Source organism: Coffea eugenioides, chromosome 8, assembly GCF_003713205.1.
Source record: "Coffea eugenioides isolate CCC68of chromosome 8, Ceug_1.0, whole genome shotgun sequence".
In the NCBI taxonomy this organism is placed as follows: Eukaryota; Viridiplantae; Streptophyta; class Magnoliopsida; order Gentianales; family Rubiaceae; genus Coffea; species Coffea eugenioides.
Window position 1 is genome coordinate 469,113 of NC_040042.1, and position 13,189 is coordinate 482,301.

Below are 13,189 nucleotides of genomic sequence, written 5' to 3' on the forward strand. Positions count from 1 at the left end.
TCAAAATTGATAATCAAATGGATAAAGTTAATTTTTTTTTATTGGAAACACAAATCTTGTTCAAAAAACCACTACTGATTTTGAGCTTGTATTAGAAGCGCTTTTATTTTGTAAAAGTACTCTTTTTTTTTTTTAACACAAATGCCACAACCCCAAATAGAATCAAGTCTAGTTTAGTATTAATGATTTACAGCCCACAACATGCAACTGGACTTGAGTGTTGAGATAGTACATTGCCTTGCAATCCAACTGTCTATTTCTCTTTAATTCTTTAACTGCATCGCTTGATAATTCTATACCTTCTATCGGCTCCGTATATCCTGTTTCGATAATATTCCAAACTCCAATATTTTGGAAAAAATTCTTCATCATCGACCTCCAAGCCTCAAAATTGTTTTTACCATCGAAGATAAAAGCGTGACAATTGTGCAAATAATTTGGATCCATATTTTAATTTCTCAGGATCTCAAACAAAGCTCTAATGCCACTTTGTAAGAACAGAACCCACGGGATAAAACAATTCAAGACAAAACTCAAAGTCAAATAAGTATTGCAGCCGAAACGAAAACCGAAGGAACAAAAACAAGGACGAGAGCCGAAAACAAGCAGAGCTCTAGGAGGCACCAATGTATCTTATTCTTCTCAACTCACGGCTCACATGACAAGGCTACTAGTAGTGGTTTATGTAGACCACTTAATCTCCTAAAACTTAGCTTCCAAATTACAAAGGGAATACAATTGGACTTGGACTTAAAGAAACCACTACCGACTAGGAAACCAAGACTTGATTTAACTACTACAGTCGGAGATGGAAAGGATGTAGAGAGGGTAAAAAAAAAAAAAAAAAAAAAAGAGACGTGTTTATCAAATATATTTGTTTTTTTTGTCAAATATATTTGTTGCATTAGTAAATTTGTATGGTGTACGAGTCCGTATATTATGTCATGTTGGTTTTGTAGACATCGCTGGAGGAGGCCTTTTTCTCTACAAAACTTGAGCCTCAATCCACAATGATAAGAATTGCAAATCATTAATTACCTGTGGGTTGCATATTCATAACAGCGGCTCAGGCAATACTTACTGATGCCATGTAAGAGGAGAGGTGGTGGGATGGTTTTCTTTTTCTTTTTTTCGGTTTTCTTTTTGACTCGAGGATTATATATTTTACCTGTTGAAAGCTGCAGCAGCGTTCAAATAGCTGCACCCATCCGAACATCTTAAGATTAATGATTAAATGAAGGCGTAATTAAATAGAAAATCTATTGTAGATTCTTTTTAATTAATTTATAGATTTGAGATTTGAGGTAATATTATCATTTTTTATCAATTTCCTATTCGGACACACATATAACATTTGTTAAAATAGTTTATGTTACAAAAACTATTTAATGGTCAAAATTTTGAATGAATAACCCAAAATGCTCTCGTGAAATTGTGAAGTTCATTTTACCTTCTTACAAAATTATTCAAAAACTATAGAACATGCACAACATTTCAAACTCATTTTCAACTCTCATCTCTACTATTTTAACCCTTTTCATATTACCACATTTCAAATTAGTACTATTATCACCATGGCCATTACCACTGTCAATCCCTAAATTCTAAAACCTCAATCGAAATATAAAAAATTTGTATTGTTAAGCTCAAAAAATTTTAATAATCGCATCAATATAACATCCTATCCCTCAACTGCTGAAGTATCAATACCAACCCTATCTTTTTTAAACCCAATTTACATACTCTTCTATTCATATTCAGATCCTCCAAGAAAGTTAAAATTAATTTTTAATATGTTATTTTTGTGTCTAGGACATGATCGATTATTTCAAAAGTGAATTTTATTTTTGTTTTTATTAAATGTCTAATTGTGAACAAGAATAGAAGTGGATTGTTTAATTGCATGAAAAAAATATTAATATGTTAAGACTATTATGGTCATTTTGTAGGGTCAAGAAAAATACGTGTAATATTAAAAATTTCAAAAATACTAGGTGAAATTGTTAAAACCTCGAGGGAGGTTTCTGGAATTATCCCTGATAAAAAAAAAAAAAAAAAAGAAGAAGAGAGAAACCAAATTTTGGGGGCATGACACGAGAATGAGTGGGATCGATAATGTAAAATTAGAATAATGAAGGCATGTGGACTGACTGACTGACTAAGTACTAAACATGTAGTTAGTTCGTTAGTTAATCGCAGAAGAATTTAGTTCCCTCCCCCCCACACGCCCACGGCATGGATTTTAACGACTTTTTATTCTTTTTTGAATGCCTTTTTAGCCGTTTCAACTTTCAACTCTCAACTCTCAAGTCTCAACTCCGACCGGTGAAATCCTTCCCACCTTCACCTTCACGGCTTCACCTCCATCTTCTTCGTTCTATCTGCCCTTGCCTTGGCCCCTCCCTTGCAATACACACACACTCACTCACTCTCTCTCACACACACTTTTAACCTATATATATATATATATATATATATAGACACACACATACACACACTCAACCAAATTAGGAAACCACAGAGTAGGAGTATATATTATTAATATTTACACACTCATTTCTCTGAGCTCCGTCTTATACAAAATACACGCACAAAACACGCACTCCCCCAAACCGAAACACAAATGGTGACTTATACAAACCATACCAACGCCGCCGGTGGTGATGATCATAACAACAACAACAACAATAATGATAGTAGTAGTACGGAAAACTTTCACGGGACAGGAAGCGGCGGTAGTGGAAGAAGTAGTACGAGTACTAGCAGTAGTTCTTCTTCTAATTACTGCGTATGGCTTGTTTGCAGCGTCATGTTTCTAGTGTCGTCGGTGATGGTCGTGGCGGTTTTCACCATCGTCTCTTCTTCTTCTTCTTCTTCTTCTATTGCTGCTTGGTCGCCACCTTTCAAATTCTCAGCATTCAAGTCCGCCGGAACAACGACGAAAACAGCCACGCCTCCTAATATTTCCTCCTCCAAATCACTGGCCTACTATTTCATTCCCAACAACATCATCTCTGCTGCTGCCACTACTACTCTTACTCCTCCACCTGATTCTCACCTTCCTTCCCCAATTATTCTCGTATGTCCTCTTTCTCTCTTCTGTTTTATATTCAGTACTAGTATATATTATAGTTTTTCTGTTATCTTAACTGCATGCCTCTTTCGTTTTGAATTCTCCTCCTGATCAATCGGTCATCTTTAATTTCCTCACAAAACATGGTATAATATCGTCTTCTCTGCGTAATTACGCATGCATATATGTACATGATTGCAGACAAGGCAAGAGATTCTGGAAAGAGGACTTGCAAAAGCACGAGCAGCGATTAGAGAAGCCGCAGCTTCTCATCGGAATTTTTCTGTAACCACCTTCTCCGCCCATATTTACCGCAATCCTGCTGCTTTTTTCCAGTACGTTTCCTTTTCTTTTCTTTTTTTTTTTAAAAAAACTTAAATGCATTAATGCTATTATTCATTGCCTTCCTGATCTTTTTTTCTTTAATTTCCAGATATATAAAATAATTACTATTTATTTCTTTCCTAACCGGTGGATATATACAAATTGAATGTAGTAACCAGCAATGAAGTTGGGAGATGATGCAATTCAGGATCATACAATTACTGCAATATTATTCTAAAACGTAGGGGATTTTTTTTTTAAAATACGTTCAAGTGTTCAGGCACATAGCATAAGCAGTTTAACCGAAATTTAAAATCTAAAGTTTTAAAATATAGTTCCATATTAAATTGAACAATATATTTGCAAAAGTTAGAAGAGGGGCATGCAGGGGATTTTGTTAATCAATCCAACAACTTGCCTTCAAAGTCACCCACCAAAATCACACCTAGCAAAATACTACTGCTACTACGATGCAATGCAATACACATTGCATGTGTTGTGTGCCTTTTTTAAATTTCCGAATATAACTGCAGTAAGAGAGAAGACTTGTAGTTGACGTTTCAAATGTTGTGTAGAACGTAAAGAAGGTGGAATGTGGTGTGTCTCTCTCTATTCTGTTCTGTGTTCATTGATTTAGTCCTATGGTATAGTGTTGTGTTGTGCCCACACATTCATTGTTCCCTTGCTCCTTACTCCTTCCCTCTTTCCTTCCACTTGATTGTTCCCCCCCCCCCCCCCCTTCTCTCCAAAAAGCTGCCCCCCTTTCCTCTTTACCATAATTTCCCATTCTCCCCCAAATTTAATTTTCCTGGGGTTTGAAATACGTCTCCAAAACAAAACAAAACAAAAAAAAAGAAAAGGAAAAAGTAAAAGAAAAGGTCTCCAAAATGGGATGTGGAAATTTGGAATGTAACTTGTAAGGCGGGTGAGTGATGGTGAAATATTCAACGCGCTTAATTAATTAGCTAGTAGGGCACATTTGAGTGATTTTGATATAATTGAAGGACATTATAGGAAAGAAATTTTGGAGGGGGAAGTAGAATACTACTTTTGTAAAGTGGTTGTGATAATACTAATGATTTTACTTTTAATGATTTTCCTTGTGATAAAACCAACTACTGTTTCTTCGTGTCATTTGAGTTGCCTGTCAAGTGATTGAATTTCGTTGATTAGCAAGGCAAGATTTTCCTGTGCATGCATTTAGTTACTCTGACAATAAATTGCCATTCTTATCCAATCCAATTCATTACGGCTAATTATTACGTACAACCTTCTGGGATTCCTTTCCTCTAATTCGCTAGTGTTTGCTGGTTTCAGTACAACTGGGATTCTTGGGTAGAAGCCTTAAGAAAATTTCCTAGGATTTCAGGAATATTGTTTCGTCCTTATGGAATGGACCATCCTCTCAGCAATTTCATCAATTAATGGAGTTTCCCTTTTAAGAATTTTTACCATAGCCTCTTACATCATATGATTAGATCTGTCTTCCCGATAAATTTGACATTCTTCCGAGTTCATGAATTTTTATCCCTTGACAACGGAACCGTTAATCTTTCTTGGTTTCTAATAACTTAATTTCCGTTTTTGTCATGACGTATCTTATAAGACAATTGGCGTGGAATTTAATCTAGCGGATCATATAGAACTTTCGACAGGTCATGATTTTAACAGGAATCTACTTTTCTTTCCCCAATATTTCATGTTTGATGTTTCGAATTGTTTGCAATTCAACCAAGCATCTAAATTCTATTTCTGAGTCAACAGCACATTGCAGTTCATGCACAAGCCTTAATTTGTTGCATCATTACCTTACGCACAAGGATGCAGTTTGCTTTAACCGGAAAACTATCAAATAATTCCCCATGTGCATGAAAAAAGTGAGAAGATTTTTGCACCGTCTGCTCTTTCATAGTTCCAATCTTGGAAGATACAAGCTTTTCTTGCATCATTACCTTACGCTGAAATTGCAGTAACATTTTGCAGCATCATACCTCGTGGAGAGGGGAATTAGTCATATTGTATTTGTATTTGCACTTACTTACTTTACAGATAAGTTATCCACAAGAATCCCCGGCCCTATTAATTAACACCTTCACTGCCCTAGAATTTTGAAAATTATTATTTGATTCTGGATTACATTGTGATCAGTACAATTCACGAACCATTCAACTCTAAACCTGCGGGTGACTAGCTTCAGAAGAAAATACTCAAATATTAGAATGGACTTGCTTTCCATATACAGGAGTTATGCTGAGATGGAAAAGAGATTTAAAGTGTACGTATACGAAGAAGGGGAGCTACCAATTGTACATTACGGGCCGTGCAAAAATATATATGCGATTGAAGGAAGATTCATACACGAAATGGAGCACGGTGGCAACAGATTCAGGACCAGAGATCCTCATTCGGGTCACGTGTATTTCATGCCTTTCAGCGTCACTTGGATGGTCAAATACCTCTACAAGCCCAATACATACAATATCTCCCCACTGAAACAGTTTGCATCTGATTACGTGAGGGTCATCTCCACAAAACACCCCTTCTGGAATAGAACCCAAGGAGCCGATCACTTCATGCTCTCCTGCCATGATTGGGTAATTAATAAGTTTCTCGAATTCTTTTGGCTCTTTTTATCACTCACTTTGGTTTTTCCTGTGAGCAGAAACTCTAAACTCCACTCTATATATATTGCAGGGACCGCATGCCTCAAGGGGCAATCCATTTCTTTACAACACATCAATAAGGGTCTTGTGCAATGCCAACTCCTCAGAGGGATTCAACCCAAGAAAAGATGTCAGCCTGCCTGAAATTCAACTTTATGATGGTGATGTGTCGCGCAAAATCCGGAACCCTCCACCAGCCAACAGATCAAGACCCTATCTGGCCTTCTTTGCCGGTGGATTGCATGGTCCAATCCGGCCCACTCTTGTCCAGCACTGGAAGGGCCGGGACGCCGCCATCCCTGTCTATGAATATCTGCCTAAAGGTCTAGATTACTACACCTTCATGCTGAAATCAAAGTTTTGCCTGTGCCCTAGCGGGCATGAAGTCGCCAGCCCTAGAATCGTTGAGGCCATTTATGCTGAATGCATCCCTGTGATCCTCTCGAAGCATTATGTTTTGCCATTTAGCGATGTGTTAAGATGGGAAGCTTTCTCCATAAAGGTTGAGATATCTGAGATCCCTCGACTGAAGGAGATTTTGATGGCTATTCCGGACGATGAGTACAGGAGGCTTAAAGAGGGGTTGAGAGCTGTGAGGAGACATTTTGTATTGAACCACCCAGCTCAGAGGTTTGATATGTTTCATATGATACTGCATTCTGTATGGCTTAGGCGCTTAAATTTTAGGCTTGCTCAGAAGCTATAGACAATGTACAGAGACAAACATATATAAAGGTTTTTTTTTTTTTTATATTATGTACCGTGGATTCGAATCAGTCAATATCGGCCGAGTTAGAGCGAGTACCGATTCCCTCCGTCCAATTACGATTCGACCGATACGTATCGATATCGGCTGATATGGCGAACCATGCTTGCACCCGTCCCTTTAATTACCTTCCTTTCATATTTACAGTCATTTAATTGATGTATATATATATATATACATGTGACAAATGATAATGTACACCAGGGCATTACTTAATTACTAGTATTTACATATCCTCATCATCCTCCTATATATCATATATGGTCTATGAGAAGTTATGAACTGGCTGACCCATTATGTGTACATTTTATCCGATGGCGATGTTGTGGGATAAACGCTCAACGTGAGACCTCAGAATGTCCCCAACAGAGAACCGAGGCCTTCCATTTCCACTTCCATTTCCATTTCCATTTCCAGGTGAGGTTCGCCTGATAATTGGTGTTTCATTTTTGACATCAAGATCTATTGGTCCCATCTCTCTCTTCATTGTTTTAATAAACTCCATATCGACGTCGTTGCCTGACATATCCCTCACATAGAAGGCATTTACCGCATTCTCGCCCTGTGTTGCTATATCTGCCCTGACTACAGCTAGGCCATTCTCCCGAAGAACCCGAGTTATGTCAGAAAGAAGTCCTACCCTATTAGTTGCACGTAACTCTAATCGAATACCCTGTTTCAATAGAAATTTCATCAAAATTCAAGACATACTGGTATCCCATTTATTATATGATGAATCATAAGGGACAGATGTTGCAAAAGAAGGAAGGATTTCTGGTACGTACCTCACAAACCCTACGCTCTATGGCGGCCTCCAAGCATTTTATGACTCTTTCCTTTTCGCCCTCTGTATTCAAGGCACAGCCATCAACGTGCCTTATGAAATACTCCTACAGGTTGATTGATGGGCAGACTTAGATTGATGGGCACATATGAACGAATGCTGTGAAGAAACTAGTAGCTAGCTAGGTAGTAGTATTAGGCAAGGCAGATTTGCTCATGAGCGGGTTTCACTTAAAACGTACCTGAAATGCATAACCTTCATCAGAATCAACGGAAGCATGGAAGATGACGTATTGCAGGTCGGTAAGAGTGCAAACAGTATCAAACATGAGCCTTCTCCGATCCTTACAACTCACTGTGACTATTGAATATCCCTTCTCATCACAGCTCTCAATCCGCACCTGGCATTCTTTCTTCTCCCGCTCCTCCTCATCATCGTGGCCACCAAGTGGAATATTCGCCGTGGACCTCGGCCACGAGCTCGACGGCCCTGAAGCTGAAGGAGGCCCGTCAAAGTCGCGAACGGAGAGCATGAGCTGATGCAACCGGCGTTCCACATCAGTCATGGTGCCTTCCCAGCGGCCATGATCGGGAAGGCCAGCAAAATGTTTCACCTCTTGTTGGTTGGTGCAGACGTCATCTCCGGTGTTTTGAGACGTGGTGGCTCTGAGGACCGTGGTAAGGTGGTCTTCGATGGTGGCGAGGCGGTGGTCATCAATCGGAGAGGATGTGGATTGGTCGGAGATGTAGGCAACGCATGCTAAGCGAGCATTGTGGCTCCATGCATGTGCTTCCACCACATTAATATGAAGATCGGCCAAGGCGGCAGAAATTTCAGAGAAAAGGCCAGGCCTGTCTTTTCCCCTCATCTCTATTGCTGTGGGTTCATGAGCAGATGTCTTGGACTCTAAGAACTTGGTATTTCTGGCCCTTGCTTTTACCATGGCCTCCTTATTTGCTCCAATGGCCTGCAGTACCATTTCCTTAATTTGTTAGTCCATGTATGTACCTGAACCAGTAATGAGCAGGCTTGCTAGCATTAGACTGCATGTTCAACAGCAATTACTTTTAACGCATTATTTTTTGAACACCTTAAAGGGCTTTCATGCCCACTTTACAAATTGCCTAGTTTACGGATTTACCATATAATAGTAAACTTAAAGAATATTTTTTGATGGGGCAACTTAATGAGTTTACCACACTTCTCCCAAATGCATACATGCATTTTGGGGAGAAATTAATTACCTTCCATAAAAAAAATTTTGGAGGGAGTGAAAATTTCTGGGAGAGAATTGAAGGATTTACCTTCTGTATATAGTTGATAACATTCTGATCAGTAACTTTGTTCCCACTTCCATCTTTAACATGAAACACTGCAAAATATCCAAAAGAGTTCCAAGTGAAGGAGGGAGGTAAGTTTTAATGAGTAGGAATATTCTCCAGCTGCAGGTTGGGGGCAAATTGTCATGTACTTGTACAAATCTATTAAATATGTCAATTGTAATATCATTTTTCAAAGAGAAAATTCAATCAGGATGGTTGAAGTATTACCGTCCATGAACCATCCAGCATCAGAGGAAATGTAGCTCTTCAATATGGTGAGGTTCATATCAGTAAGCGCCTGCACCACCTCCAGAAGTAGGCCCTGCTTGTTTACGCTATCGATCTGCCAAGTAATAATGTGCATGTCAGTATTGTATGATTTACCATTCATTGCTAATACTTTCTCTTTCTCCTTCCCTAATTAATCAGTCAGGATTGCCACTTGTGGCCTCCCTAACACTCTTACCTTTAAAACGGTGCACTCGTCTGAGCTTTCATTGTCAATTGTAACTCTGCATCTGTAAGGGAAAAACAAAAAAAAAAAAAAAAGGAAAAGAAAATAAAGAAATTCCACTATCACTTGATATTTAGCTCCAATCTAAAGAAATAGTCAAATTATCGAGCGTTGCTAGACATCATTTCAATTGCTCCAAGACACATGCATAACATCAGATGCGTCTCCTTGATGTTAAAATTTGACCCAGATTTTGCTGATATATTTCAGAACAGAAATGCAATGTAAAATATCAGACGTGCATGATGACTTACACAGGGCCGTAAACTCTTTCTGAAAGGCCATCAAAATCGGGGTCAAAGTAAGGCCAACTAGCTGTATTCATGCCGCAACCTACACACATTTAAGGCAGCAGACGAAAGAGGTGAAAATGGATCGGAGTTAACCGTGAAAAATGCAAAAGAATCACATCATTCATTCATGAACAAATGCATCGAATAATGCAGCTATTCCTGAATCAAATCTATCTGCATTCCCATTTTGCGGCAATAGTCAATGAATGAATGATTCTGAGTAGTGAATAAGTGAAAAAGAAAGATCAGCTAATTAATTACCTGGAAACGGTTTTTGGTAGATGCAATGTGTTGCAAGGAGATTATGATTAGCTGGAGAAATATGCGATGGACCAAATTAAAGAAAGAGAAAGATCATTATGAGCAGGTGCGAAAGAAGAATATGTTGAGGAGCTGCGGGCAGCTAAACAATTCCAATGGTGCTAGCAAGAGGAGAAAAAAAAGGAACAAATTTCAAGTTTTTCTCTCTTAATTTTGATGAAGAAGATTAATATCTCTCTCTCTCTCTCTCTATCTCTCTTATTTTTTATACACGGATGATTTTGAAAACAGTAGTATCAGAGTAAATATGAGTAGGAAAGAGAGGAAGAGAGAAGTGGCTGACATGACTCATAATTGGTTGGAACTTAATTGGCTGTGAAATTGAGAGAGGAGGCTTAGCTTTAAATAGAAAGAATGCAAATGACAATAGAAAGAAAACCAAACAAAGGGTGGTTGAATTTTCTTTAATTAGAAGTTGATCGATACACATTTCTCAGATCCATACTTATAGTCAAATGAGATTTATCCGCCACATTTATATTGAATTTGATTGATTTGGTCTTTGTATGATTAATGATTTCATTAGCTTCTGGGCTTCTTCTTTTTCTGCTTCCTTCTTTCTTGTTTCCTCTCTCTTTTACCAGTCATCATGTCGGTGATGATGAGTATCCTCCACCGCTGTCCATAAACGGCTCCTTCATGCACGGAACGGAACCTCTTCATTTTCTGCGGCTCCAAACTTGTATTCCTGTCCAAATTTGTACATTTGTCACATTTCTTGGTACTTACGTGGCCGCACCTACACAAGTTCAGGATGGTGAACAAGTTCAACAGTAACTGGAACTCCTTTGTTGCTGTTGTTGATGTCGTTGTTTCTCTTGTCAAAGTCGGCCGATGAAGGACTAATTAAAAAAGTGTTTTACTTGTTAATTCCCCTTAAGTAGAGAAGAGATAGCCACATTCAATGGTTTCATATGTAGGGGTGACAACAGCTCGAACTCGGCTGGTTCGGCCAATAAAACTCCGATGAACCTAAATTTTTATGAGGTCCAAATTAAATATGAACTGAATTTGAATTATGTTATATTCAAACTCGATTAAAGCTCGACCCATAAATGAGTATAATTATATAGATTATGACATAAAGTGTTAATAATTTATATATAAATTTATAATTATAAAATATCTATTACGTATTTAAGTATGAGTTTGAACCAAACCCGAATTAAGCCTGACACTCGTATAATAGTATATAATAGTGTGAGTTGAGTTTGAACCTTTTAATTTGAATCCAGAGCCCAAAAATTGTGAAATTAAAAAATTGATATAATTTGTGAGTCGAGTTTAGACTCGTCCTCGAAACCCACTCACAATTTCCAACTGACACCCCTATTAATTAATATGTCTGAGCATTCACAAGAACCAATTTTTTTTTTATATATAAATTTAATCCTGTTGATGCCTAACAACATTGTACTTATACTCGGAAAATGACACAGCTGGTCGTCACTCTGCCTAGTGACAGATGAAGAAAATCATACGCAGCACCATCCCTTCTGTAAGTAAGATCCCTATAACATTCACTAGTAATTTTGTTCTTTTTAAGTTCTTTCCCCCCTAGGCTTCGCTTTTCTTTCAAGAACATTTCTAGACTCATGGCATGGATAATTAAATCTAATACATAAGCAAGGGGTTTTCCTCCTGCTGTTGGCACTTGGCATTGGCCACAACCTAAGATCATCACAACGATTGATCCTCCATAGTTCTGATTGATGATGGGATGTGACTCTAATGCATTAATCACCACTAACTAATACTACAAGCAAATCCGAAAGGATGCCCAGAATAGGATTTGTCTAGTGTAAATGACAAAGCCAAATCCGAAATAGTAACGAAAGTTAAACCGGCAAGTTTCTCATGGAAGACAGGCGACCATTTGTTCAATTATTGTTTGTGCGTGAGAAATACTACTACCTACCAACTAAGAGTTTGCCATGATGTAGGAGCAAGCAGCTCACAAATTCATCATACACTTGGGGGGAAACTTAGAACGGCCTACAAATTGCTCATCGCCTGAAACAAGGAGCTGAAGGAAGACGACGCAACAAAAGGGCAAAGCCATTCGTCAAATTGGAAGCAACACACGTACAAAGACTTTAAACTAAACGGGTGGTTCAGTTCAACACTGCGATCTTCAACTCTTTTCATTCCTCAAAAGAGCTTAAAACTTCGTGGATTCAAGCTGCACTATCTTGTTGGAAGTTGGAACCAAACTAGCTCTTCTTGATCCTAGCTCTAAAATCTTGAACGAACATTTACCCAGCAGCTAACTTAACCTAGAGTACAAATAACCTGATTCTTGCTCTGGCCCGGCAAAGTAAGGACAGTAAACCATTCAAATAGGGGTCTAATTTTATGCAACGAAGTTGGCACACAAAAAAGAGACGGCAACAGCAGTTTTAGATATCATCCTGGAACTGAACTTTTACAGCCACTCCCTACTCCAGTTCGCACATCCTACAGCAAAGGTTCGTGGAAATATACCACTGGACCTAGGGGTGAGCATTCGGTGCATATTCGGTAATTCGGTGCACTGAATTCGGTGAATTCGGTTATTCTACCTGTAAAATTTTAAACCGTTTTCAATTCCGAATTGGGGCATAACCGAATTCATCCGAAACCGATTTCAAATTTGAAAACGGTAATGAATTCGGTTAAACCGAATTCATTTATTTAAAAAATAAAAAATAAAAACCTGTTATCAGCTTAAGTTTGCAACGCTGCTTCCGTACAATTTACAGGCTATGAGGCTAATTGCAAACTAATTCTAATTGCAAACTTACAGGCTACAAGCCTACAACACCAATTCAAAGGAAATCAACATCCAAATTATTACACACACATTACAAATGCCAAAATCCATCAAATACAAATCTGGAGTACCAAGTACCAACTGCCAATAGACAATACAACGACAAGTTATTCAAAGTAACACTAACAGACATTTTTCAAGTTCACATTTCACAAGTCACAATGAACTGAATGCAGAAACCAGAAATCAGAAATCAAAATCTGAAAACTGACTGCAACATAATTTAGTTCCAGACTTCTATTATCTTTAAAGAGTGATTGAAGTTTCAGCACCTCCATTAGTCAAGCCTGCAACAAAACATAAAAATGAAATATAGT

At 38.1% G+C, this 13,189-nt stretch overlaps 2 protein-coding genes across 2 annotated transcripts; one reads left to right on the forward strand and one right to left on the reverse strand.

The window, feature by feature from the left end:
• The first annotated feature begins 2,623 nt into the window (after window positions 1-2,623).
• Window positions 2,624-6,766, forward strand: LOC113779362 (probable glycosyltransferase At5g25310). The gene is made up of 4 exons (XM_027324929.1): window positions 2,624-3,079; window positions 3,275-3,408; window positions 5,640-5,991; window positions 6,092-6,766. The coding sequence occupies exons 1-4, from the start codon at window positions 2,624-2,626 to the stop codon at window positions 6,764-6,766; spliced, it is 1,617 nt and encodes a 538-aa protein (XP_027180730.1).
• A 367-nt stretch (window positions 6,767-7,133) lies between these two features.
• LOC113779363 (ACT domain-containing protein ACR2) lies at window positions 7,134-9,771 on the reverse strand. Its single transcript, XM_027324930.1, has 7 exons — window positions 9,701-9,771; window positions 9,399-9,450; window positions 9,161-9,275; window positions 8,915-8,982; window positions 7,852-8,577; window positions 7,612-7,716; window positions 7,134-7,499 (listed from the first exon to the last, which is right to left on the reverse strand). The coding sequence occupies exons 1-7, from the start codon at window positions 9,769-9,771 to the stop codon at window positions 7,134-7,136; spliced, it is 1,503 nt and encodes a 500-aa protein (XP_027180731.1).
• Window positions 9,772-13,189: the final 3,418 nt, after the last annotated feature.

Bases quoted from the DNA above. Each gene is read 5' to 3' on its own strand.
- LOC113779362 (XM_027324929.1), top strand. From the start codon at position 2,624: ATGGTGACTTATACAAACCATACCAACGCCGCCGGTGGTGATGATCAT. The intron at 3,080-3,274 runs GTATGTCCTCTT...ACATGATTGCAG, and splicing joins TTCCTTCCCCAATTATTCTC to ACAAGGCAAGAGATTCTGGA. The intron at 3,409-5,639 runs GTACGTTTCCTT...TTCCATATACAG, and splicing joins AATCCTGCTGCTTTTTTCCA to GAGTTATGCTGAGATGGAAA.
- LOC113779363 (XM_027324930.1), bottom strand. From the start codon at position 9,771: ATGAATACAGCTAGTTGGCCTTACTTTGACCCCGATTTTGATGGCCTT. The intron at 9,276-9,398 runs GTAAGAGTGTTA...ATTACTTGGCAG, and splicing joins ACGAGTGCACCGTTTTAAAG to ATCGATAGCGTAAACAAGCA. The intron at 8,983-9,160 runs GTAATACTTCAA...GATATTTTGCAG, and splicing joins TGCTGGATGGTTCATGGACG to TGTTTCATGTTAAAGATGGA.